Source organism: Prunus dulcis, chromosome 4 (assembly GCF_902201215.1).
Source record: "Prunus dulcis chromosome 4, ALMONDv2, whole genome shotgun sequence".
Taxonomy (NCBI): Eukaryota; Viridiplantae; Streptophyta; class Magnoliopsida; order Rosales; family Rosaceae; genus Prunus; species Prunus dulcis.
In genome coordinates, this window is record NC_047653.1 from 16,147,608 (window position 1) to 16,174,748 (window position 27,141).

General features: G+C 39.9%; 3 protein-coding genes and 1 long non-coding RNA gene across 8 annotated transcripts; 2 read left to right on the plus strand and 2 right to left on the minus strand.

Moving 5' to 3' along the window:
* Window positions 1-380: 380 nt before the first annotated feature.
* On the minus strand, window positions 381-817 carry LOC117626352. The gene is made up of 2 exons (XR_004585546.1): window positions 653-817; window positions 381-450 (listed from the first exon to the last, which is right to left on the minus strand). It is a non-coding gene; the product is annotated as an uncharacterized LOC117626352 (long non-coding RNA).
* A 9,671-nt stretch (window positions 818-10,488) lies between these two features.
* On the minus strand, window positions 10,489-13,673 carry LOC117625504. The gene is made up of 5 exons (XM_034357051.1): window positions 13,149-13,673; window positions 12,712-13,051; window positions 12,378-12,649; window positions 11,318-12,233; window positions 10,489-11,102 (listed from the first exon to the last, which is right to left on the minus strand). The coding sequence occupies exons 1-5, from the start codon at window positions 13,671-13,673 to the stop codon at window positions 10,489-10,491; spliced, it is 2,667 nt and encodes an 888-aa protein (XP_034212942.1).
* A 6,183-nt stretch (window positions 13,674-19,856) lies between these two features.
* On the plus strand, window positions 19,857-23,842 carry LOC117623771. Of its 5 annotated transcripts, none has more exons than XM_034354741.1 (5): window positions 19,857-20,051; window positions 20,145-20,321; window positions 22,059-22,190; window positions 22,265-22,322; window positions 22,413-23,842. In XM_034354741.1, exons 3-5 carry the CDS (start codon window positions 22,084-22,086, stop codon window positions 23,712-23,714), a joined length of 1,467 nt encoding a protein of 488 aa, XP_034210632.1. In that variant the 5' UTR covers window positions 19,857-20,051; window positions 20,145-20,321; window positions 22,059-22,083; the 3' UTR covers window positions 23,715-23,842. The 5 variants fall into 5 exon arrangements, with proteins under 5 accessions (XP_034210632.1, XP_034210635.1, XP_034210634.1 ...); XM_034354740.1 differs by lacking the exons at window positions 19,857-20,051; window positions 20,145-20,321 and adding exons at window positions 20,547-20,588; window positions 21,155-21,236; XM_034354744.1 differs by lacking the exon at window positions 22,265-22,322 and having other exon boundaries at window positions 22,413-23,840.
* LOC117623772 lies at window positions 23,685-25,989 on the plus strand. The gene is made up of 6 exons (XM_034354745.1): window positions 23,685-23,708; window positions 23,979-24,289; window positions 24,388-24,472; window positions 24,719-24,826; window positions 24,895-25,308; window positions 25,407-25,989. Exons 2-6 carry the CDS (start codon window positions 23,985-23,987, stop codon window positions 25,635-25,637), a joined length of 1,143 nt encoding a protein of 380 aa, XP_034210636.1. The 5' UTR covers window positions 23,685-23,708; window positions 23,979-23,984; the 3' UTR covers window positions 25,638-25,989.
* Window positions 25,990-27,141: the final 1,152 nt, after the last annotated feature.

Consider the following 27,141-nt stretch of genomic DNA (forward strand, 5'->3'; position numbering starts at 1 on the left):
GTATAGAATGGAGAGAATAGAAAACATAAATGTAGGTTATTAGTAATAGCACAATGTAGTTCAAGTTTTGAAGAAAATTTTGAAGCAAAGGGAAACACCCACCTTGCCTATTTCTTTGAAAGATTGCTTGACCTTTATTTATTTGATTAAAACGATGAAATTGAATTTCATCTAGTGTTGTTTCAACTGTATTCACATTGATAGATGATGTACTTTCAACACATTTTTGTCTTTTTTTATCAGCTTGAGAAATGTTTCGATCACTGTTGATGGGAATTTTCTCGCTTGGATATTCATCATTAATATGAGAAACATTTTTATTTGGGACTTGTATATCATTTGAAATGATGAGATTATGAGGTTCTTGCATGATTTGTNNNTCTCGTGGTATTTCTAGTTCTCTTCGACATTATCAACGAAGATTTCAATTTCCCAAAAACAGGTTGATATCTAGAAAAAAAAAAATATATATATATATATAAAAGTAATATTTCACATTATTAATAACATTTAAAGTCTAAGAATGCAAAATAAATGTAGAAATATGATAATAGAGTTATATAAATGGAAATCTTGAAATCATATAATATTTGCTAATCAATTAATTATAAATGATATGCACAGTTTTTTTGAAAAGTTTGAAAATACTGACCTGTAATGAGAAAATTTGTTAAGCACTTGTACCAACACGTATGCAAAAGCAGGATGATAGCAAGAACCTAAAATACATAAGTAGAAGAACAGTTTTTGTTAATAGGTTCAAATCTAAATAATTAAATTCATAAAGCAAAAATGTTTAATTTTATACATCAATTAAATCTCTGTTATTTTATCAAACAACCAACTTCATTTCATAATGATTGAACAGTGTATATATATATATATATATATATATAAATATAAAGCCTTGTTTAACCAATCTGTGTAGTTGAGACATTTAATTGAAAATTTATAATTAACAAAACTCACCAGATTAATAATTTAAATAAAATGCTTAATGAGAACATCAAAGGGAAAATATTTAAAAAAGAGGGAAAATTTTAGCATCAAAACATATTCCACTTGTATGAATGAACAAAATAAAGATTACTTGTAAATAACTTGTATGCAAGCACAATCAATGAAAACAAAAAAAAAAAAAAAATCTTACAAAATGATTAAAATCAAGTGATTAAGATGACTAATATTGGTTAATGTTAGAAAACAATGAATTGGAAGAGTTTTTATACCTCGAAAATGATAGCAGAATCCAAATGTCTAGTCCCTTACTTTTTGGTGTATCCAAGCTGTGAAATAAACAAATGATTGAATTATATTTGGATCGGATATGTGTGTGTATCTACATACATGCATACATATTATAAAGAAAGTACATAGTACAAAATTGTTTTATATCACTGCATCATAATTATAAAGAAACGATACTAATTTTTATTCGATCAAAATGACACAGCTATAGAAGAATAAAAATTAAAATATAATATAACAATTCTAGATATCTATTATTTTATCAGACAACCAACTTCGGTTCATAATGATTAAACAGTATATATATATATATATATATATAAAGTCTTGTTAAATCCATATGTACAATTGAGACATTGAACTCAAAATTTATAATCAACCAAGTTCACCAGATTAATGATTTAGATAAAATATTCAATGAGAACATCAAAGGGAAAATATTTAAAAGAGGAAAAAAAAATTTAGCAATAAAGCATATCCAACTTGTATCAATCAACAAAATAAAGATTATTTGTAAATAACTTGTATGCAAGCATAATCGATGAAAAGCAAATATAAAATCTTAAAAAATAATTAAAATCAATTGACTAACATGACTAATAATGCTCAATTTAAAAAAAACAATGAATTAGAGGAGTTTTATACCTCGAAAATGACAGCAGAATGCAAATGTCTAGTCCCTTGCCTTTTGGTGTATTCAAGCTGTGAAATAAACAAATAATTGAATTATATTTGGATCGAATCACATTTTTAGAGAAATATAGGTTATCACAGGATGAGAAAAAGATGACAAAATTTACATCACTATATGAAATCCTGCTTATATTTTTAACACCAACATAAATTTAGTTTTGTGTAAACAACTTCACAATTACAAATATCTATTATTATATCAAAGAATTAACTGAATTCTATAACGATCAAACAATATGTACATATTAATATCAAGCCTAGTTAAACAGATATACACAGTGAGCACATTTGACTCAAAACTCATAATCAATCAAGCCCACCAAGTCAAGGAATCAAGTGAAATGTTTCCTGAGAACCCCAAAGAAAACCAATAGAGGTTAAGATAAAATAATTGCCAATTTCTATTTTGACCCCAAAAAAAAAAAAAAAAAAGTCTGTTGACAAAAAACTAAAAGAAAGAAAGTCTCTTGACAAAAAATCTCCCAGCCAACAAATTCTTCATATGGAAGAAATACTTGGGAACGGAAGGTATAGTGCTACCACCCTTCTCTTTCTTTTTCTCTTTCTCACTCACACAAACACATATATTCTATTGTTCCAAACAACCAATGCTCTAATAATAAGAATGAAACAGGGAGCACGGAAGGCTGTATGAGTGAGAGTATAAGTAAAGAAAGAGCTGAAGCTGCGAAGAATGATGCAGAACTACCACTCTTCAATTTAAAAAGAGTTTTAGCTGCAACAAACAACTTCAATGTAGCGAATAAACTGGGAGAGGGAGGATTTGGCCCTGTTTTATAAGGTGACACTTTCTAAACTGCTTGATAAATACTAATGTACAGTTTATCTAATATATGCTAACTTGGACAGGCCAAAGACATAACGGATTTAGGTTCCTTAAAGGAGGCAGCAAAAATATTCATTCCAGGTACATTGTAGCATGATTTCTGTTTTCTCAGCCTCTCTAATTCTAAAAACCAAAAACTTCAATATATAACTTTAATTTTCTGTAAGTGTTGATCTAGATTTACATTCCCTTTGTCCTGACAACTCAATCGAACATCTCAATCAAAAGTCACCCTAAACAATCAAAATCACAAAACCACTCTCTCACTCAGGATTGAATCGTTGCACAGACTGTGATCTACATAAGCCTGCGGCAATCCTAATATCTAGGATATTATGTTCAATTGTAATTTTAAAGGACAAACCATACACATTCAAGCAAGAAGTCTACAGCATGCCTGCTCAATCAGGCCATACAATTTTCAGAACTTATGTACCAAGCATATCGAACTGAGAAAGTAAACCATATGTTTCCCCAGACACCATATGCTGAAGAGTCAATCTAGATAAATGGGTTTTAAAACATGAATTATTTCAAGAAGATAAAAGGAAACCTTTCTTTCTAGTTGAAAATAGGGAACTTTGGATAGAATTTAAGAACCTGTGACATATACAGAAAAGCTTCGCAGTCAAGAACTATATTTTTCATATACAGAAACCAAAGTTTAAGCCACATAGCTATGTCTCAGAGCATACGGTGAAGAACCAACAGCTCTCCCATTTTACCTCTGTAGTTCTCCAACCAGCTAGTTGAAATCCAACCAGCTAGTTGAAATCCAACCAGACACCTCTCAGCCGTAAACAACAGCTAGTTACATCCCAAGGAAAAAGAGGATCTTCTCCGGTGCACACTTCATAATATTTGGATTTTGTATTTTCTAGAACAAACCTTCTGAAATAGAAATCCAAATTTCTCACTAAAATTAATTTCTAGGGGATAAAAAGAAAAAACCAAAGTCAAAACTGTGGATGATAATCACTATGCCTTAATTGTCTAAAACATTGATGCTGCAAATCATCAAACTATCCATAAACAACAGTCTTAACAATGAGCTCCAAAGACTCAGTAACATAGATGAAAGAGTTGAGCTGCAAATTTAGCATGCTGCAGAACCTACATAATTTTGGAATGGACCCCAACATAAATCACAACCTCTGTTACATTTCCTTTTCTCATACCAACAAATGGAAACATGAAAATATGAGGATATGAAGCGAAGACTGGTTTGTTTTCAAATTCATTCAGAGGACAATGACATCTTAATTGTGAGCAAAGACAGTTCCTACAACTCTGTCCTTGTGTATCATAAAGTTCTAATTCATCAAAATTATCTATCAGCCTCAGCATGATGCGAGACAACGGTCTGCTTATATACCAAAAAACAAATAGACACACAAACATATATACATCACAACTAAAATTATTGCAGTTGTGGTTCATTAGGCACAAATAACTTGAGTTTACATAATTAGCACCACAATAAATAAGTTGATAATCTGAAGCTACCAAAATACCCGGTTCACATGATGCCTTAAATCTTGAACCTAAAAATTGGTTAGAATATTACCTTGGAGAAGTTTTATGTGCTGGTTCCACCTTCAGTTTTTGAAGCTGACCGGTAAAGGAAATATCAACCTCATTCAATACAATGTGAGAACAAATACTCAACGAAAGTACTTGCAGCACAGAGTGCTTCAAAATTTACTTGATCTGCAAATTGAATAATAAAATTTACCTTCAGAGCATATGGTGGAAAAAATGATGCGAGCAGAACTTAAAGAGTACACAAAGAAGGGAAGATGGCACTTTATCAGCATGGTTGCTGGTTAATCATTCCTAATTTCTATTTTGTCAAAACCTGATTAATCTTCACTTCTTTTTTCCTTGTGTTTTATCTTTAATTTTTTTCTCCGTATTTAGAACACAACAACCAACAGCAGATAAAAAAAGAAAATTTTTTCAATAAAAAAAAAAAAGCATGCTTAATCTTTGCTTTCCAGTGTTTCATCAGCAACCAAAACAGAAATTGAGAATGATTTCCATTTCTAAGATTTCTCCAAGAGAGCAAAGTCATTGAATCGACAATTGATTAAAAAAATTAATAATAAGTGTTGATGCTCAAAATGGCCCGGCCAATATCGAGTCCAACTTAGTGATGAGATGTGCGGGGTCTTCAGCAGGGAAGAGGGCTGAGGCCCTTGGTGAAATAGGTTGGTGAGAAACCTGCAGAAGATAAAGTGGGAGAAGCAATCGTTAAGCTTCAGACACCGGTGCGGTGCCGGCCGAAGGCTCTCCGATGCCTAAGTCAGTTACAGGTAGTAATTCTGGCAGAGTAACAGTAAAAGTGGGAGAATAGTTACCCTTTTTACCTGGGTACTGTTCTCTATTTATAGGGAAGTGAAAGTGGGAGCTTTGCACAAAGTTCCAATGTGGGACTTTGTGCAAATCGTCGTGGTGGCGACACGTGTCCTGGAGATTATGTTTGGCAGCTGGGAGCTTCGGCAGGGGAGAAGGCGTGGCTGCCTTGGTGCTAGTCGCTTTGATGCTGGGTCTGCTCGGTTCATTATGGTGTAAACAGTAGTCCCCCAAGTTCGCGGTCGAGAAGTAACTTCTGGGTTGTGAACTTGTGAGTTTTTGTAATTGTAACCGAGCATTCCAGCTTCATTGGGAGCCGCATGGCACTCCCTAGTCCCCCAAGTTGGCAAGTTAGGAGTTGCGTCAACCAATGGAACGTGTAATACAAGCTGTGTAAGCCTCTAGAACTTGTTGGTAGCTGGGTAGCTGGGTACTTGGGCATGTTGCAAATAGGATGGAAGCTGGGTCCGTAGGGTTTTTTTTTTTTTTGGAGCTGGGCCTTCGGCAAGCCGGGTCTTTTGAAAATTTTGGACTCTCCACAATTCCTCCATGGCCCTTGCCGTTCGGCAGGGGTCTAGCCCTTTTTTTTTTTTGGCTTTGGGAGCTAGACCTTCGAGGGGGCCGGCTCTTTTTGAAAATTTTGGACTCTCCATACTTCCTCCATGGCCCTTGCCGTTCGGCAAGGGTCTAGCCAATTTTTTTTTTTGACGCTAGGAGGGTTTGGGAGTTGGGTCCTTCGGCAATATAGCTAGTTGTGATATTGGGCTTGAGCAATGGCCTTGTACATTGGGTTTGGGCCTAGGGTTTGGGATTGGGAGGAGTAGAAAAACTTGGAATTGATAAGTCCTACCGTTCGGCAAGTATATGCGGCAGTTAGTGTAAAGTTGGGAAAAAAACTTTAGGAATGCCTATCTTGCCGTTCGGCAAATAGATTCGGCAGTTTAGGGTAGGTTTGGGATTGGAAGTTAAAAAGACTTGGAGTTGCTTCTCTTGCCGTTCGGCAAATTTGAATCGGCAGTTAAGGTAGACTTCGAGAAAGCTGTCGATAGGAAAGCTTCGAGCAAAGGCGGAGTTGCTGCGTAGATTTGGCAAGGAGGCTGTGGGCGGAGCTGCTGCGCAGATTCGGCAGGCTGTGGCTCGAGTTGTCGGCGGGACTGCTTCGGCGTGTTCGGGTGATTGGCGAGAAATCTGCAGCAGGGGGCTGAGTAGGAGGCTGAGGGCGGAGCTGCTGTGCAGGTTCGGCAAGGCTCCTTCGGCAGGGAGGCGTCGGCTGAGGAGGAATCTCGGCACGGCAGTAGCACGGGATTAGAGCCTTCAGCAAGGTAGCTGGTTCGACAGGCGCTGTAGCTGGAGCCCGGGATTAGAGCCTTCGGCAGGGGCTGGGCAGGTTCGTTGGGTCGAGTTAAGGTGTGCCACGGGTCAGCAAGGGTGAGTAAGCTGAGCGTTCCTGTTTTTCTTTCAAGGTTTGTGCCGTTCGGCAGGAGCTCCGTGGCTGCTTGGGTTGGGTGTGAAGTCGGGGAACATAATTGTTCAGTCCTCCCTGTCTTTTGCATGGTTAGCTGGGAGTGGTTTTAGCTTACGATTGGCTTCGGCAGGCAAGGGTTTTCGCGGCTGGAGTGGCCTTGTCACGGCTTCGGTAGCATAGGCCAAGTCTCACAGTGGTCCGAGGTTCTCCAAGTCTCAAGGTGGTCCGAGGTTCTCCAAGTCTCACGGTGGTCCGAGGGTGGTTGGGAGCTTCTCTTTTTGTTTGCTCAGCCCTTGCCGTTCTGCAAGGGTGTGGTTTGGGGTGATTGTGAGTCGAGACCGAGTACTGTCCGAGGTGCTAGACATTCGGCACGTCAGGGTTGAGCTAGACCGTCCATACTCGGCAGGTGAGTCCTCCATTTGTTGCTGCCCGGGCCTTGCCGTTCGGCAAGCCTAGCTAAAATATATTGTGAAATTGGTTTGGGTGTCTTGATGAAATTTGGGCCCTAGCCTCATACTAGGATTGGTTTGGGTGTCTTGATGAAATTTGGACTCCATTTTGTGTTTTGCACGGGCCCCTAAATTTCCCTCAATCAAATTTTTGTGTGTGTTTGTTTTTTGTATTTTTGAAAATTGAATTTCAAATTGTGTGTAGGTACAAGGGATTTAAGAGGGAAGATGAAAGGGTGCTAGGGTTTGCTCATGAATCGAGGCGTGGTACCCTTAGTTGGCTATAAATACGAACTTGGAGTGGTGAAGGCACCACACTTGAGTTGAGGAGAGAAATTGTGAGAAATTGAAGAGGAGGAGAAGAGATTTTCGGCAATAGTTTTGTGATGGTGCTTGTGGCTAAGGTGATTTCCGGCGATTCTTTCGTGGTGGTACGAACAAGGTTAGACCTTATTTCCCTTGAACTTTTGAATTGAAATGTCTTGTTTTGCATGAACATGTTGAAGGCTAGGAAGAACACATTGAACATGAGCATGAACATGATGAACACGTTGAACATATGTATGAACATGTTGAATTCTTGCTTGGCATGAAGATTTGGCAAAATTTTCTGTTGTTGTGGTTCGATCCTCCTTGCATGTGCATTAGTTCCGTTTTCTTGTTTTTGCACATTGTAGATGTCTGAAAGTTCTGATAGAGAAAGTCCTAATCCCCCCTGCCTTTGGTGGGGATGATACTGAGAGTGAAGAGCCCAGCCAATATATATGTTCTGAAGAGGAGAGTTCAGAGACAGAGGGTATGGTAGAAGGCACTATAGAAAGTAGGATGATAGGGCCTAGAGGTGAGAGGGGTGAGCCATCGGGAGACTCTGGGTCGGCTGCATATAGGGAGATGCAGAGGAATTATATAGAGTTAGAGGCTATAGCGAATCGGGTTCTAGCCTTGCCTCAAACGCAAGAGGTGGGTTCGAGCAACCAGGCATCACCATCGAGGTCTGTGGGTATAGCCGGTGTCAGAGGGATTAGACATTCGGGTTGGTGTCCCGTTGCCAAGGCAGAATACGCTTACAGAAGCGAAATTGGCCCAGCTGCGGACAGATTTTTGTGTGCCAGCCTATGTGGGCTTGAGGTTACCCACTGCGGCTGATGTAGTCAGATATCCTTCGGATGGCTCCGTGATGATTTTTACGGATATGTATCGGCACGGCTTCAGACTACCCTTTCATCCGTGGGTGCAGATGATGTTGGCTAAGTTGGGGTATGCACCGGGGCAGTATAATCCAAACTTTTGGATTCTTCTTCATGGGGTGTACATCGCTTGGTGGTTGGCTGGGTTGGGGGAGCCAACGTTTGAGCAGTTCATGTACCTGTACTCTATTTCAAAGCAGCAGGAGAATTTTGGCTGGGTACAGGCTAATTGCCGAAAGGCGAAGGAGAGGGGCTATTTTATTAAGCACAAGCCAACGACGCAAAAATCCTGGAGGAACAGGTGGTGCATGGCTTATGGGGACTGGGAGAGTCTGCCAGGGAAGAGCATTGTCCAACACATTCCTACCCACTTCCAGTCTATAGGTCCTTGGCCCCATCCCTTAAGATTGTTTAATGCTTGATTGTGTTTTGTTTTGGCTCTTATTCTTTTGGTTCTGTACTTTGTCTGTGCCAGTGTAAATGGCTAAGTAGTATCTAACCTTTGATGTAGGTTCAGTGAAGTGGGGCCCTATCTCCAAGAAGCAGGAAGACGAGGTTGAGTGGGTGAGGGAGCAGCTATCGGAGACTGAGCGTGAGTGCGGGAACTTAGTCACGCAGAAGAATTTGTTGGAGTCCGGACTGCTTCAAGGAAGTAAGTACCTGGGTTATTTTTATTAATTGTGTGCTGAGCCTTTTGTGAGTGTGACTAATGTAATTGTTTTGTTTGTTTTGACAGTGGCTGGCATCATAAGGGGGAGCACGAAAGTGGCAGTGGATTTTGATGAGGCTGAGATGCAGACGCGGCTCAGAGAGTCTCGGGCCAAGAAGGTAGAGAAGGGTGCTGGAAAACGCCCCAGAGATGATGATGAGGGTCGGGTTGCGGACGTGCTGGGGAAGAGGAAGGCCTTGGAGGAGGCTCATCAGCATGTGATGGGGTTGGGGCCGAGACTTCCGCCTTTTGATCTGCAGGCGCCGCCGAAGCTCCCCTTCGGCATGGAGGACGTGTTTGCTGAAGGGATGGAGAAGGTGGACTTCGGCAGGCTACGCCAGCAGAAGAAGGAGGTGAACCTGGCTATGCACCGGCAGGAGGTGCCTTTGGTGAACGTCTTCCTGGAAGGCGTGAAGAGTGATCCCGAGGCTCTGGCGAGGACCCCAGCCTCTTCCTTCATAGACCGGGCCCAAAAGACGATCCTCACCTCTGCCTATGTAAGTGTTTAGGCCTTCTTGTGTGCATTTTTGTTGGATTATTCTTGTTTGGATTGACTAACATTGTTTTGTTTTGCAGGCCTTTGGCGAGATGTATGTCAGCATGGCCAAGGCGGACAAGGAGATCCAGAGGCTGAAGAGGCGTGATGAGCTGGCCAAGAGCAAGATAGCGGAGGCGCAAGAGGCCATCCGAGAGAAGAACGCCCTGCTGGTGCAAAAGGCGGCCCTGGCCAAGAAGGTGGAGGAGCTGAAGAGGTCGAAGGCCGAGGAGGTGGCTGCTGCACGAGTTGAGGCGATCGAGTCCTTCCGAACCTTAGAGGAGCTGAAGAGCTACATCATGGACCGACTAGTGGATGAGCAGCTTCGCTGGGAAGATAGGTTGGTTAGGTTTAACCCCTCGATCGAGATTAACTTTGACACGAGTGGCGAGCCTCCTGCACAGAGTCCTCCTACTGATGCTAGCGCACCGACACCAGAGGCGGAGCTGGCCACTAAGGATGCCCCTTCGACCGAGTCTTGAAGGCGTTGCCTTCGTTATGTATTCTAGTTATTTTGTTAGAACAATTTGCCTTGCACGGAGCAAGGTTGTTTATTTTTGTTTTGTATGAACACTATTCCTTGCGTGGAGCAAGGTTGTTTTCATTTATGATATGAGACTTGGTATGATATCAATTGTGCTAGTAAAAATAATAACAATGTGAGTGCATGAGAATGAGCCGGAGTCAGGCATTTCATTGAAATAGGTGCCGAAAGGCAGAAGGTACAAGAGTTCTAGGGTCTAGATACTTTACTTCTACCTTATAGTAAATAATCAAGACCAAAGTATTGTCCTAGGGTCTAGATATGTTTACTTGTAGTAGTACTTGAGGTGATCAGCGTTCCAGGGATGAGGCAGCGTCTTGCCTGTGGGATCGCGAAGCTGATAAGTGCCGGGGCGGCAGATTTTGATAATCTTATAAGGACCTTCCCATGTAGGGCCGAGGGTACCTTCGTTAGGATTTTTGGTAGCCAAGGAAACCTTGCGCATGACCGAGTCCCCTATTTTGAAAGCGCGGGGATTGACTCGGGAGTCGTAATGCATTGTTTGTACACGACATTGTGCATGCTTGATTGGTCTCGGAGCTCGTCAATGAAGTCGAGGTTGAGGGCCAACTGCTCGTCATTGGCTTTGGCATCGTAAGTGGAGATTCGGTATGTAGGCTGGCCAATCTCTACCGGTGCCACGGTCTCAGTTCCAAATGATAGGGAGAATGGCATTTCACCGGTGGATGTGCGGAAGGTGGTGCGGTAGGACCAGAGTACTTCCGGGAGTAGTTCTGGCCAGCAGCCCTTGGCTTTGTCAAGTTTTGTCTTGAGAGTTTTCTTGATAATTTTGTTCACGGCTTCGACCTGGCCATTGGACTGAGGATGGGCTGGGGAGGCAAAGCATAGATGAATCTTGAGGTTGGAACAAAATTGTTTGAATTTGGCATTGTCAAATTGCCGGCCATTGTCGGTGACGATGGAGTTGGGGATGCCGAAGCGACATACAATGCTTTGCCACACAAAAGATTCGATGCGAGCCGCAGCGATAGTGGCCAGGGCCTCGGCCTCAGCCCACTTGGTGAAGTAGTCTACGGCCACAACTGCATATTTGACTTGGCCCTTGCCCTCTGGCATAGGTCCATTGAGATCCAGTCCCCATTGAGCAAATGGCCAAGGGCTGACCATGGCGTCAACGGTTCAGCCGGGAGTTGTGGAATGTTGGTAAATCGCTGACACTTGTCGCATTTCTGGGTGAAGGCCTGGGCGTCAGTGTGGAGTGAAGGCCAGAAGTATCCTTGGCGGATTGCCTTATGGGCCAGCGAGCGTGCGCCCGAGTGGTTACCGCAGATGCCTTCATGGATTTCTCGGAGGACATAGTGACCCTCCTCTGGAGTCAGGCATCGGAGGTAAGGAAGGCTGAAACCCCGCTTGTATAAGGAGCCGTTAATGATCAGGTATCGGGCAGAGCGATGGCGAACGCGTCGTGCCTCGGCTGGGTTAGCCGGTAGTGTTTGGTTCTGCAAGAACTGGAGGATGGGGTCCATCCATGTAGGGCTGTGATCAATAGTGCAGATGAGTGGGGCTTGGGTGCTGGGCTGGGCCAAAAACTCGATGTGGATGTGGCGACCCATTCCTTGCTCCAAGGCTGAGGCTAACCTGGCTAGTGCATCGGCATGGCTATTCTCTGAGCGCGGCACTTGCCTGATAGAGCGGGCGTGGAAGGTTGCCAGCAAGTGCCGAGCGTGCTGGAGGTAAGCCGTCATAGAGGCATCCTTGGCCGTGAAGTCCTGGTTGACTTGGTGGACAACGAGTTGTGAGTCGCTGAATATCTGAATTTGTTTGGCGTCCATCTCTTTGGCTAGTCGAAGACCAGCTAAGAGTGCTTCATATTCGGCCTCATTGTTGGAGGCTTGGAATTTGAAGCGGAGGGCGTACTCGAGGGCAACCTTGTCTGGGGAGACGAGAACGAGGCCGGCCCCACACCCTTGGGCATTAGAAGAGCCATCTACGAATAAGGTCCATAGGGGCTGGGTTAGGTCGAGAGTGCTTTTGCTGGGGGTTTGGTCCTGGCTCAGAGAGAGATTGGGTTCGGTTATGAGCTGGGTAGCTGCTGAAGCTTGGTGCTCCGTGAATTCAGATAAGAAGTCAGCAACGGCCTGCCCCCTTATAGCCGGGCGGGGTTTGTAATGAATATCAAACTCACCAAGTTCAATGGCCCACTCAACCAGCCTCCCAGAAGTTTCTGGCTTCTGCAACACCTGTCGGAGCGGTTGGTTGGTTAAGACATGGATGGTGTGAGCTTGGAAATATGGTCGGAGGCGTCTAGCCGAAATGACCAGGGCGAACACCAATTTTTCGATGTCTGGGTATCGAACTTCGGCATCTTACAATGCCTTACAAACATAATGCACTGGGTGCTCTGCGTTATCCTTTGATCGAATGAGCATAGAGCTAACAGCCGAAGCTGAGACGGAGAGATAAATCACGAGGATGTCTCCGTGCTTAGGGGTTGACAATAAAGGGGCCCTGCCCATATACTCCTTGAGCTCGCTGAAAGCCGTGTCGCATTTAGCAGTCCAGGTGATGTTTCGCTTGGTACCCTTAAGGGCCTTGAAGAATGGGGCGCAGCGGTCAGTGGCTTTGGAGATAAATCTAGTCAGGGCTGCGACACGCCCTGTAAGGCTTTGGATATCCATGACCGTCTTAGGTACTTGCCGGAAGCCACCCCAAACGCACATTTGGTGGGGTTAAGCCTCATTTTGTACTGCTTCAAGATGGTGAACATAGCGGAGAGGTTGAGGATGTGTTTGTCAGCTGTGCGACTCTTGACTAGCATGTCGTCGACATAAACCTCCATGGTATTGCCAATCAATGGGGCGAAAATGTGGTTCACCAGTCGCTGGTACGTAGCCCCGGCGTTCTTCAGGCCAAAGGGCATCACCCTATAGCAGTAGAGGCCTCGGTCCGTAATGAAAGAGGTGTGGGCCTGGTCTTCGGGGTGCATGAAGATCTGGTTGTAACCTGAATAAGCATCCATGAAGCTAAGGAGGGCGTGGCCCGATGTGGCGTCGACTACCTGGTCAGTGCGGGTAGGGGAAGCTGTCCTTTGGGCAAGCCCGGTTAAGGTTGGTGTAATCGACACACATGTGCTAGCCCTTTCTTGGTTTACGAACCATCACGACATTGGCCAGCCATGTAGGATAGGCAACCTCCCTGATAAATCTGATACTACTCAAACGATCCACCTCCGCCCTCATGGCCTCATAGCGCTCGGGGTCATAAGCACGACGCTTCTGTCGGACTGGTCGGACGGCAGGATTGACGCTAAGCCTATGGGATATGATGTCTGGTGATATGCCAGGCATGTCATTGTAGGACCATGCAAAGACTTCGGAGTTGAGGCGGAGGAAGGCGACCAGGTCAGAGCGAAGCTCTGGCGAGATAGAGGTGCAGATCCGAACTTGTCGATCTGGGATGTCGTCATAAAGGCTAATCAGTTCCAGGTCCTCCATAGGTTCAGCCTGTGATGTGATAGACTCCTCCCTTGAGTCCTCAGGTGGTTCTGTACCAGCTTGAGGAGGGGCGGGAGCCTTGGTTACTGCAATCAACAATAAGGAAGGGGGTAGTGATCGTCGTCCGCTGGGTTGCGGCCCCAATTGATATAGGGAGATGAATGCTGCCAATGGGCTCGACCGCATCACCCGAGAAGCTCACAAGGGGTGTGATGCTTCGGTCGAGTAGGTGAGGCGAAGGAGAGGGGCTATTTTATTAATAACGAGAGGCAAACAGGGGCTGGGGAATGTTCCCAATCTTCCAGCGTCTCAGTGTGGTAAGTTGGCCAGGTCTCTGAATTATAGAATTCCCAACTATCCGAGTCCCCGACACCTTCTCCGTTGGGTACTCGGACGGGGGCTGGCGAAGGTCCCAGGTGTGTCACCCGTGGGTCCTCGAGGTTGACAGGGATAGGGATCGGCCCTGGCTGTCGGTTCGAGATGCGATCCTTGCAATCTTGGTAGATCCTGACTGGCTCATAGGGCCGGTCCTTCGGTGGAGGAACGCAAATGAGTCGTGACTGGGTTAGCTCCGGATGAAGGTGGTCTTTACTCTTGCGGAGCCTAGACTGGGCCGGGGCGCTGTGGCTGGAATGTGCTGGCTGGTTCGGCTGAGTATGCCAAACGTTATGGGTGAGGTCTTGTTGGGCATCCAGGGCGCGCGTCCTCTATTGGTTCTGCTTTAGAGCACGATAGTCATGCTCTAGCTCAGCATTCCGGCAATGAAGATGCTCGTATTTCTCCGACATTTTAGTAATACTGTCGCGGAGGCGCTCCACTTCTGCCTGGAGAGTGGCATCTCCCGAAGATTTCCTTCGGGAAGTACCCTCGCGGGGGGTATGGTGCTGGGTATCGCGGCTATCCTCGGTCGGCATAGCAGAGTGTGGGGTGAAGAAGAGGCGACGGGGCCTAATGGGTGAAGGAGCCAGCTGGGCTGATAGAGAAAGAGGGGATTCAAGTGTCGAATTCCCACAGACGGCGCCAAACTGTTGATGCTCAAAATGGCCCGGCCAATATTGAGTCCAACTTAGTGATGAGATGTGCGGGGTCTTCAGCAGGGAAGAGGGCTGAGGCCCTTGGTGAAATAGGTTGGTGAGAAACCTGCAGAAGATAAAGTGGGAGAAGCAATCGTTAAGCTTCGGACACCAGAGTGGTGCTAGCCGAAGGCACTCCGATGCCTAAGTCAGTTACAGGTAGTAATTCTGGCAGAGTAACAGTAAAAGTGGGAGAATAGTTACCCTTTTTACCTGGGTACTGTTCCCTATTTATAGGGAAGTGAAAGTGGGAGCTTTGCACAAAGTTCCAATGTGGGACTTTGTGCAAGTCGTCGTGGTGGCGACACGTGTCCTGGAGATTAGGTTTGGCAGCTGGGAGCTTCGGCAGGTGTCTGGTACCCTGGAAGTGTGTCTTCCTTCGGCAGAGGAGAAGGCGTGGCTGCCTTGGTGCTAGTCGCTTTGATACTAGGTCTGCTCAGTTCATTATGGTGTAAACAATAAGAATGATGGAAATACTTGAGCTAATCTGTGAGATTCAATCCCCTTCCCGATAGAACCCAATATGTTGTGAAATATAAATACCTCAGCTCCTCTTATATAGCATTAGGGATTACCCAAGAACCTAAAATCAAATTAACCAAATAAATGAACCCAAATTCGTAAAAAATAAATAAATAATACCCTAAAGATATGTTGTGAAACATAAATACCTCAGCTCCTCTTATATAGCATTAGGGATTACCCAAGAACCTGAAATCAAAGTAACCAAATAAATGAACCCAAATTCGTAAAAAAATAAAATAAAAAATACCCTAAAGATAGAACATGGCTCACACCCACGCTCTACAAAGGACGAAAAATCTCCCAGCAAACAATCAAATTCATGAAATGAAGACCAAAAGATCTGTTAAAAGGTTGACGGGATGCATACCTGTGAGACGAAGACAAAGGATGCAAATATTCGCAAGCAAGAAAGATGGAAGTCTGAGTCGAAGGCTGTAGAAAGGATGAGAAATCTCCCGACCACATATCTGTGAGACGAAGACTAAAAGTGTGGCTGGATTTGCAGCGCACCTCCCAAACAAAAATCGACGGCCCCCCACGCATGTCTAGCAATGAATGCAGATCTTCCATGGCTGCCCCCCAACCAGCTGGTTTGGAACGGACTGAAAATGGGCACTTCTCTGAGCGGACGAAACCTTTGCAACGAAGGGGAAGGGGCAAAAACGGGAACAGAAGAAGCTGTTTAGTTGAGGGCAGTTTCGTCAATTTACTGTTATGAAGAAAAAACAAAACGAAAACAACAGAAAAATGAGGGGCATTTCCGTCATTATACTGTGCTTAGCTACAGTGTTTAGTTGCATTGGATTTTAGTATATATAGAATGTCTTCTCGTCTGCTCGTCGTGAGGTCTGAGGTCTATAGCATTAAAAACAAAAACAAAAAAAGGTCTATAGCATTTTGCTTGTTATATGAAGGCACCTTCTACGATGTATCCATGCTCTATTTGTTGTTTATGAAGCATGTGCAGTGCACATGCCAATTGAGTTGTAAAAAAATTAAAAGAAAACCTGCTATGACTGGTGGAGGTAACTGATTTGTTTTATGATATTATAGCGCTGGAAGTTAATTATGTTTATGGGTAAACCTTAATCCCATCTCTCTTACTAAACCCTAACTAATCTCAAGAATTTTTAAGTTAATTTCTATTTATGGGTAAACCTTAATCTCAACTAAGTTTTGTACCAAATATGAATTGAATATTGTGTGGGTGGGTAACCTTATTCTAAATTGTAAAATTTGAATGAAATTTAGTAGCATTGTAATTTTATATTTTATACAAAGAACAAGCATTGTAAAATTATGCATAAGAATTTATTGGATGTATAGAATATGATTTATTGGAGCACGAAAATATAATTGCATAGGTGGTCATGCAATTCATAGCTTTCTGTTTGTCAGTTGGCATATGTGTTGGCATATTACTTTCCAACTGAGTTTGTTTGATATGATTGAGGAGAATGCAATTTCATATATGGTTCAATAAAAGTCCGTTTGATAATTGGAATATGAGTAGACATATTATTATTTTAATTTATTCGGTATCACTGACTAATATGGAATTACATAGGGTTCATGCAATTTGTTTCTATGATTTGCCAATTGCATATGACTTGACATATGTTATGTGATGAAGATTCCTCCATTGATTGGTAGGTATTTACTTAAGGTTTAAAGCACTTAGTTTGAAGTTTTGTAAGGGTAGTATTGAAGAATCTCATTTTATCTTTTGATAAACCCTAACATTTTGTAAAATTAGTATTGAGTAATATGACTTGTGTTTTGCTAAACCTTAACCTTACCTCTTTAAGTTTATTTTTGAAAATGCAATATGAATTTCATTTTTGCTGGTGGGTAACCTTATTACAAATTGGAAAATAGTCTTTACAGTCAATAGGCTGAGAACAACTATTAAAAGTGTTTCATGATGCCTCATAATTATATTGGATATGTAGAAGGTGATATAGTATAGCACGAAAATGCAATTGCCTAGGGGTAATACAATTTCATAGTACCTGGTTGGCAATTGATATATACATGTATTTTTCGATTGTTTATTTGATAAGACTACTTTTTGTTTTTTTTAATATGTTGTGTTCTTGGATGTTCGAACTATGGAATGGATTGAAAGATTTAAAAAATGCTGGGTTGAAGTTAATTTCGTTCACATATTATTAAAGATTGTAAAATTTTCATGAAAGTGGATAGCATGAGAACAAGCATTGAGATTGTTTTGGATGCTTGAAAATTACGTTGAATGGGAATTTTACAATTTCATATGCAACGCGTAAGGGTCCTGCAATTTCATATCTCCTTTGGGCATTGCATATGAGTTGAAATATTATTTTTCCATTGATATGAGTTGACATGTTATTATTTGATATAGTTTGACAATTTGCATATGAGTTGACATATTATTATTTTCTATTGAGTTTATTTGATATATAAAATGTTTTTCTTGTTTAATGCAGGCTCATCATTAATTGAAATTATAAAATGGTGAAAAAGAACAAAGATGTGCATAGTAAGGGCAAAAATTCAAAAACAACAAAAGATGAGTCCAAGATGGTGATTCATCGCAAAATCGGTTATTTTAACTTACTGTAAATGTTAAACGGCTATTCTAGTATATTAAGTACTTTTTATAGGACTAACTAAATGTGAATGTTTTACATAGGAAAATAAAGGGCGATGAAATGAAGAAACAAAAAATAGTGGAGAAAGTAGATACGAAGGTGATAAATTGTAAACAATACATTTAAATAGAGACGTTACAGCTCAAAACTTATAATAAATTGATTGAATTTTATTATTTTCTTCCTCAGACGAAAAAGGAAATCGCTAATAAGTGGTAAAAGTTGGATGCTACTCAGAAAGCAGAGTATAAATCTAAACACCTTCAACGAACACCTTGAACAAGAGTTGTTTGAAGATAGCCACATGATGCAGTCCGAAGGATATAAAGAACACTATAAATGTTTTAAGCGATGAGAAAAAAATAGCCATTGAAGAAATGGGATTTGTTTCGTTGTTGGGAATGAAGTGCGGAAAACTGTCTCATTCAATGTGTCGTTTTTTGGTTGATAAATTGAATCCTGCTGAATCATCAATCGTACTACACGGGAAAACATTTAACATATATGTGCATAATGGGTGTTAAGGATGGAGGAGAGAAAGTTGACTTCACTGGATCCATGGATAATCAACATATTGTAAAGGTATGAAATTTTTGTTTGGGCGGGAAGAAGCTTTTGAAAAATAATGAGTTGAAGCAGATATTGGTAGGGACAGAAGAAGCAAGTGATTTTTTCAAAGTTAGTTTTGTCATATTTGCTCTATGCACATTGCTATGTCCAACCACTTCTGTGTATGTGAATCTAAAATATCTTCTTCCGTTAAGAGATAGCAAGACAATGGCAAGGAAAAATTGGGCAAGTTATTCATTCATATTTTTATTAGACAGTGTCAGGTCATTTAAGGAGAACAATCAAGTTTACATCGGTGGTTGCTTGTTATTCCTTCAATTATTTTACTTTGATGCTATAGCTCATGGTAGCGTACTTGTGGATAGGTCTGTGTTACCAATCACTGTGTGGTACTCTTTTTATGTTACACATAGTTATGTACTCTTTTTCCCTTCGACTAGTTTTTTTTTTTTTGGTCCCATTGGGTTTTTACTGGCAAGGTTTTTAACGAGGCATATTCCATACCATTTGTGCTCTAAGCGAGACTGTTGTAAAGTTAAGGATGGATCCCAAAATGGTAGAGCCTACTACCTAATTGATTGAAGAACATCATAATGAAAGTATTGTGAAAGTGGAATCCACATATTGGGAGATGTCATTGCATATTCACGGGAAGCCAACAGACTTTGCATATAAGTGGGCTTCCTCCCTTTGTTGTAAGAGACAGAAAATGAATGAATGAAAAACATCAGATTTTTATGCTTTCTCTATTTCAATTCCCTCTCCAATTTCTCTTTAGTTTATAACAGCCATAGTTTTATAGTCAAAGCATTTACTAACAATTTGGTAAATAGAAGATTCCAAGAAGGTGTATGGAAATCCCCTTCTAACATGTGAGCTCCATCTTATCATCTTATAAAAACTTTTACCCACAAAAAAAATACCTTTAAATTTAAAGCTCCGGAAAGTTCCTCTTGAACTATAAAGGCGAGGATGGCCTTGAGTGCATATCTGAAGACAAACACTATCTTGTCTTGTAGTTGTGACTTTCCATGCTACAATGGAGAGGTCAAAGAAATTAAAAAAGAAATTGCACTATCTTGTTAGTTTCATTTAATCGTGTTTCACCGTATAGAATAAAATCCTTATAAGTAGCAGACGTGATTAATTTGTGATACATACAAGTTTTTCACAAAAAATTAGGATTGAAATGAATTGGAGTTTGAAAGTTTGTGGGACATTACAAAATCTTTTTACAAATCTTTCCAACAGAGCAGGATTGAAAAAGTGATAGCCAATTGACTGGTGTCTTCAACTTTTTGGTAAAAGCCAAGCCAAGCCTAGAGGCTGGTCCATGTCTTTGGGTTTAGCATTTGAATTGCTACCTACCATTGCGTTTCAGCAAGTGCATTAGTTCTTCAGACTAAAAACAAAAAAATAACTGACAGTTGACAGATAACGAGTAAAAAAGTCTTGTGTCTATCCATTCATTGGGATATGAACATGAGAGAGGTAGTTTGCAGAGAGCACGTGACTCCCTTATCACTATTGAGTTTCTAAAAGTTCAAAAAGAAAAGAAATAGAAAAACAAAAAATTCACACAACCTCTGCTATATAAACATAAAGCCACATATTTTACACCCATCAGATTTCATCATCGATTTAGAAGTCTCTAATTCTTTGGTGATCTTTTTGGCTATAAAATTAGAAAGGAAAAACTCTCTAATCCTTCACCTCATACATACATCAAGCGGCCAAAGTCTAAACACAGAAAGAAAAGTTAGGTAAGTTTTTCTTTAATTTTTAGTTTGACTGCAGGATTTATGACCAAAAGGAAGATAAAAATATTGATTTCATATTTGTTTTATCAATTTCAGTGGGTCAGAAAAGATTCTTGGGTTGGGAGGATCATCATATTTGGAGTGATCATGTTTACCATTTCAAGGGGATTTGCTGTTATATCTGCAACTAAGAACCTCCATCTACCGTTCATAAAAGATATATTTGCATCAGGGCGCACAAGATTTTTGGAATGGGTGGTTTCGGAAAATCAGGTATTTACTTTCAGCCTTTATTTTATTTGCTCAAATGATTAGTGTTTTTTTTTTTTTTTAATCTGTGAATGTTTTGAATTAATTTTTGGTTCACCAATATCTTTCTGAGTTTAAAGAAAATAAAATTCTATTCCCATTTGCTGTGTCAGTTTTCATTGTTATGTCTTCTCGTCTGCTCGTCGTGAGGTTTGAGGTCTAGGCACCTTCTATCTACTGCTGAATATTGGATCTCCTTCATTGGTATCAGTTGATTTGAAGCTTTCTAAGGTTAGTATTGAGCAATCTCAATTATCTCTTGCTAAGCCCTAACTCATCTCACCTCTTTTTTAAGTTAATTATGTTTATAGGTAAACCTTAATCCCATCTCTCTCTTGCTAAGCCCTAACTAATCTCAAGAATTTTTAAGTTAATTTCTGTTTATGGGTAAACCTTAATCTCAACTAAGTTTTGTACCAAATATGAATTGAATATTGTGTGGGTGGGTAACCTTATTCTAAATTGTAAAATTTGAATGAAATTTAGTAGCATTGTAATTTTATATTTTATACAGAGAACAAGCATTGTAAAATTATGCATAAGAATTTCGTTGGATGTATAGAATTTATTGGAGCACGAAAATGCAATTGCATAGGGGTCATGCAATTCATAGCCCTCTGTTTGTCAATTGGCATATGTGTTGGCATATTACTTTCCAATTGAGTTTGTTTGGTATGATTGGCGAGAATGCAATTTCATATATGGTTCAATAAAAGTCTGTTTGATAATTGGAATATGAGTAGACATGTTATTATTTTAGTTTATTCGGTATGACTGACTAATATGGAATTATATAGGGTTCATGCAATTTGTTTCTATGATTTGGCAATTGCATTTGAATTGACATATGTTATGTGGTGAAGATTCCTCCATTGATTGGTAGGTATTTACTTAAGGTTTAAAGCACTTAATTTGAAGTTTTGTAAGGGTAGTATTGAATAATCTCATTTTATCTCTTGATAAACCCTAACCTTTTGTAAAATTAGTATTGCGTAATATGACTTGTGTTTTGCTAAACCTTAACCTCACCTCTTTAAGTTTTCTTTTGAAAACGTAATATGAATTTCATTTTTGCTGGTGAGTAACCTTATTACAAATTGTAAAATAGTCTTTATAGTCAGTAGGCTGAGAACAACCATTAAAAGTGTTTCGTGATGCCTCATAATTATATTGGATATGTAGAAGGTGATATAGTGTAGCACGAAAATGCAATTGCCTAGGGGTAATACAATTTCATAGCACCTGGTTGGCAATTGATATATACATGTTATTTTTCGATTGTTTATTTGATAAGACTACTTTTTTTGTTTTGTTTAATATGTTGTGTTCTTGGATGTTCGAACTATGGAATGGATTGAAAGATTTAAAAAATGATGGGTTGAAGTTAATTTCTTTCACATATTATTAAAAATTGTAAAATTTCCATGAAAGTGGATAGCATGAGAACAAGCATTGAGATTGTTTTGGATGCTTGAGAATTACGTTGAATGGGAATTTTACAATTTCATATGCAATGCATAAGGTTCCTGCAATTTCATATCTCCTTTGGCCATTGCATATGAGTTGAAATATTATTTTTCCATTGATATGAGTTGACATGTTATTATTTGACCTAGTTTGACAATTTGCATATGAGTTGACATATTATTATTTTCTATTGAGTTTATTAGATATATAAAATGTTTTTCTTGTTTAATGCAGGCTCATCATTAGTTGGAATTATAAAATGGTGAAAAAGAACAACGATGTGCATAGTAAGGGCAAAAATCCAAAAACAACAAAAGACGAGTCCAAGATGGTGATTCATCGGAAGACGGGTTATTTTAACTTTCTGTAAGTGTTAAACGGCTGTTCAAGTATATTAAGTACTTTTTATAGGACTAACTAAATGTGAATGTTTTAAATAGGAAAATAAAGGGCGATGAAATGAAGAAACAAAAAATAGTGGAGAAAGTGGATACGAAGGTGATAAATTGTAAACAATACATTTAAATAGAGACGTTACAGCTCACAACTTATAATGAAGTGATTGAATTTTATTATTTTCTTCCTCAGACGAAGAAGGAAATTGCTAATATGTGGCAAAAGTTGGATGCTACTCAAAAAGCAAAGTATGAATCTAAAACACCTTCAACGAACGCCTCGAACAAGTGTTGTTTGAAGATAGGCACACGATGCAGTCTGAAGGATATAAAGGACACTATAAATGTTTTAAGCGATGAGAAAAAAGCAGCCATTGAAGAAATGGGATTTGTTTCGTTGTTGGAAATGAAGTGCGGAAAACTGTCTCATTCAATGTGTCGTTTTTTGGTTGATAAATTGAATCCTGTTGAATCATCAATTGTGCTACATGGGAAAACATTTAAGATATCTGTGGATGACTTTGTGCGCATAATGGGTGTTAAGGATGGAGGAGAGGAAGTTGACTTCACCGGATCCATGGATGACCAACACATTGTAAAGGTGCGAAATTTTTTTTTGGGCGGGAAGAAGCTTTTAAAAAATAATGAGTTGAAGCAGATAATGGTGGGGACAGAAGAAGCAAGTGACTTTTTCAAAGTTGGTTTTGTCATGTATGCTTTATGCACATTGCAATGTCCAACCACTTCCGTGTATGTGAATCTAAAATATCTGCTTCCGTTAAGAGATAGCAAGGCAATAGCAAGGAAAAATTGGGCAAGTTATTCTTTGAGATTTTTATTAGACAGTGTCAGGTCATTTAAGGAGAACAATCAAGTTTACATCGGTGGTTGCTTGTTATTCCTTCAATTGTTTTACCTTGATGCTATAGCTCATGGTAGCGTACTTGTGGATAGGTCTGTGCTACCACTCACTGTGTGGGGGAAAGTAGAGACCGAAAAAATGAAGAAGTGGCTACAAAAAAGAGGGGGGTTTGAAAGTGATAAGGTAGTTGTTATGAAAACTGAATATGGAGGCCTCGGAGATGATGCCAAAACAATGACTCACTTTGCTGAAGAGTTAAGTTCAATAAAAAAGGATGTGGCAACTTTGGTGGCCACTATTGCTCGTATGGACGAATCGCTCTCCAAGATTATGTCTGAGTTATCATCAAAAAATGAAGAGAAAGAAAGAACATTGCGCACTCCATGCCCTCATGAACTGGAAGTTAAACTGAATAAGGAAGATGATAACATGTTTAATATGGGGAGTGATGGGGGACAAAAAGACCTTGGAAATGCTAAACCTCCAAAAAGTAGGCCAAACAAAGAAGACGGAACTCCCAACGAGCAAGATGACAATGTGAAAGGATTTGCAACTGTTGATAAAACTTTGACTCCCTCTGTTGAAGTCATCCATGAGAGAAAACATGCAAAACAACCTCAGAATGAGGTATGATGAGTATTGGTTGTAGCTTGTTTGTATGCGTTTTCATATTTTCACTTGTTAGTTTACATGTTTGGATGATGACAATTATCGAGTATTTGATTTGCAGAAATCATTGTACTATGGATTACGTTGTATTTTTATTTGGTTTTCTCCCAGTGTAATAACAAAGTTAGGTGTCCTTATTTTATGCAGATTCTTTGTATTATCTAATATATATTTGTTTCAGTTATATTGATTTGTAAATGCTATTTCGTAATGATTTGTGGCCACTAGGATAAAATGGGTCACAACGACGTAAAAAGTTTGTTCTTAGAGAATTGTAGTTCAACTTCAACAAGGGATCCGATAGTGACTCGTGCAACAGCGATTAGAAAGCCGGGTCCCCACAAGAGAACTCCTTATGAAGACATAAATGCGTTGAAAGCTAAAGCAAATGCAAAAACCCGACAAGTAATTACTCACGAGCGGATTATGAAAAGATTGAGTGTCGGTCCATTCCGGATGAGCAACGATATTTCTGAAGATGATAGAGATCTACTAAGTTTTGCATTTTGTTGCAATCCATTAGATCCAAAAGTTTGGAGGTATACCCTAAACCAAATTTGTGAAATTAATTTTGATATGTGTTGTCATAATGACATAAGAACAATTGATTAGAACACTTATTTTTTCTGTTTGACAGTGAACTACTCGTTGACACTGGTGTTGTAGCTATAGATCGTCACCATTTTGGAAGCCTTGCCCCTGGGTCGCCTCTCTTTGATGATGTAAGGACTATGAATCGAATATGTATTTAACTACTCATTAGTATATGTTTAGAATGTTGGTACTAGGATGCTAACAATCGTGTCTTCTCTTGTAATAGGTAATCAATGTAATGGCAGAATATTTATATGATACCACCTCCACAAAATGGTTCCTACCTACGTATTGTTGGTCAGTAAGTAAATGGATAAGATTATTGAAGGATATTTGTTGGTTAAAAGTGATGTGTTATATTTCATAAAATGCAGGAAGGCGCCAAGTTCGTACGTCCCAGTGATCGTATGACGTCATGTGCTAGGACACACAAGCTTTGTCGTCTCGCAAGATTTAATGGGCGACTGAAGGATTGCATGCAGGTGGGTTTCGTATGCAAGCTCCAACAATATAAATTATTGGTGATAATGAATATACCACTTTTTTGCAGATCTATATTCCGATGCACGATGATGTAATTGGTCACTGGTATCTTTTGGTTTGTGACATATTCCATAAGAAAGCTGAAATTTGGGATAGTTTACCTGATGGGCGTCACAATAAGAAACGCGAGAACGATTGCCATATTAGCGTAAGTGGAGAAGCTTTTGTTCAATGCAATTATACGTATTTGTTTTGCTCAATGTTACTAATGTCGACTATGTTCTTGTGTATGCAACAGTTGTTGTACCTAGACTCCGTTTTTCATGATGACATATTGTCGGTATTTGGGACGGGGTGGACGTTCTCCTCCTTTTCTTTTGTGTCCCCATTGGATGCCAATCCCATCCAACCTAATGGTGTGGATTGTGGCATTTTTGTCATAAGACACATGCAACATTATCGTCAATTGTGGTATGACCGGGTATGCATTGCGCACGTGCTATTTTTATGGTATAAATGTTTAATACGTAATGAAATGCTAAAGTTTTTTTTTTTTTTTTTTGTTGTTGTTGGTTGCAGTACGACTCTAATGTACAACGAATGCGACTTGCTATTGAGTTGCTCCGAAATGAAAAAAATCAATTGCGTGATGCGATAATACGTGAAGAATTGAAAGTGATAGAAAATGGATCTGATTTTATGGCAAAGGGGAACAAGATTGGTAATGTTGAGGTTAAAGACAAGGATGTGGCAGATGTCACCGTTAGAAAAAAGAGGGTTTATATTCGGAAACAAAAAAATCAGCAGTGACTATACCAGAAACACGTACAGGCCGCGGTCAGCCTAAACCTCGGCGCCGCTAACAAGGTTAGGTAATGGGACTCTAATGACTGACCAGTATATATTTTTGTGAGCTTAGATCTAATGCTGCAATGGTATTGGTTTTGGTGCATACCCTATATTTTTGGAAGGAGGGTGACCATGGTATAACATGACAACTTGTTTGTTTTTTGTAAAGTGGTTTTCAAAGGCTTGTGACCGTGGTTAGGTAGGACACCTTTTTTTGTACATCTACATCGAATGCCCTATTTGGTGTCCTTTTTTCGGTTTCCATATTATAGATTATGACTAGCACAGGGAGTGAAAATGTAACAGAGGATGTCAAAATGCAATTTGGTGAAGTTAATATGTTAACTTTGTTGGGTAATCATATGTACGAACAATTGATGAAGTTAATATGTTAACTTTATTTTGTGCTGCTAGCCTTGGTTTTGTTTATATTGCAAGTTATGACGGTCATTCCAATATTTTGGTGTTCAGCGAATTTACCATATTTGGTGACAGTAATTGCCAAATGAGGGAACTGTAATTTATTGTTTCTGGAATCCAATTGCATTTCAATGTGCAATTACTGCCTTCTGTTTGGCAATTGACAAACAGTACAATGTATTTGTAATTCAAATGTGCGAAATCCTACGGCCCGTTTCGTAATTGGTAAACTATAGTGGGCAATTCCTGCCTCCTGTTCAATCTTTCTCCCTTTCCATGATTGAAGTACCTAAAAGTCAAAACAATGACTTTTAGTGCAAATCACACAAAACCTAAAGAAAAGATTTTTTTTACTTTATATTTAAATATTAACAAAAAAAATGACCACATCGCATTATGTAAAACCCAAGTCATATAATTCACGAATGTAAGGATTTCGTTTACTAATTTGTGGAATGCCTATGTCCATAATAGTACTATTCGTGCTTATTGGTTCCCCCTATTTGTTCTTATAAGGACACGGACCCAATTTATTCCACCAAGGTCCATGCTTACCCTATTCTTATACAAGAGTTCCTTGTTATTGCAAATGATGGTATTGCGAGATTAAGGATTACTTTTACAATGTAATAGAATGAGTATGTCCATTTTAGTATAATACGAATCCTGAATGTTGTAACCACCACCTTGGTTACAAGGATGAAGACTACATTTACTCCTCAACTGGAAGTTCATTTTTCTTTGTATTGGGGATCATTTTTCTTTGTATTAGATGTCTTTATCTTTGTAAATTACAATATTACAATTGACTGGATGGATTTTACAATCTTCTGGAACATAACTATCCATAAAAGAGTAATACGAGACCTTAATATTGTAAACATCCGAGTTTACAAATATAAAGACCCAATTTACCTTCCGAATGTTCCCCTTTACCCTAATATTGTACTACGTGCCTTTATCTTTGTAAATTGCGATATTACAAGAGTAAGGATAAATTTTACAATCTTAGAAAACATAACTTTCCTGAACATAGTAATATGAG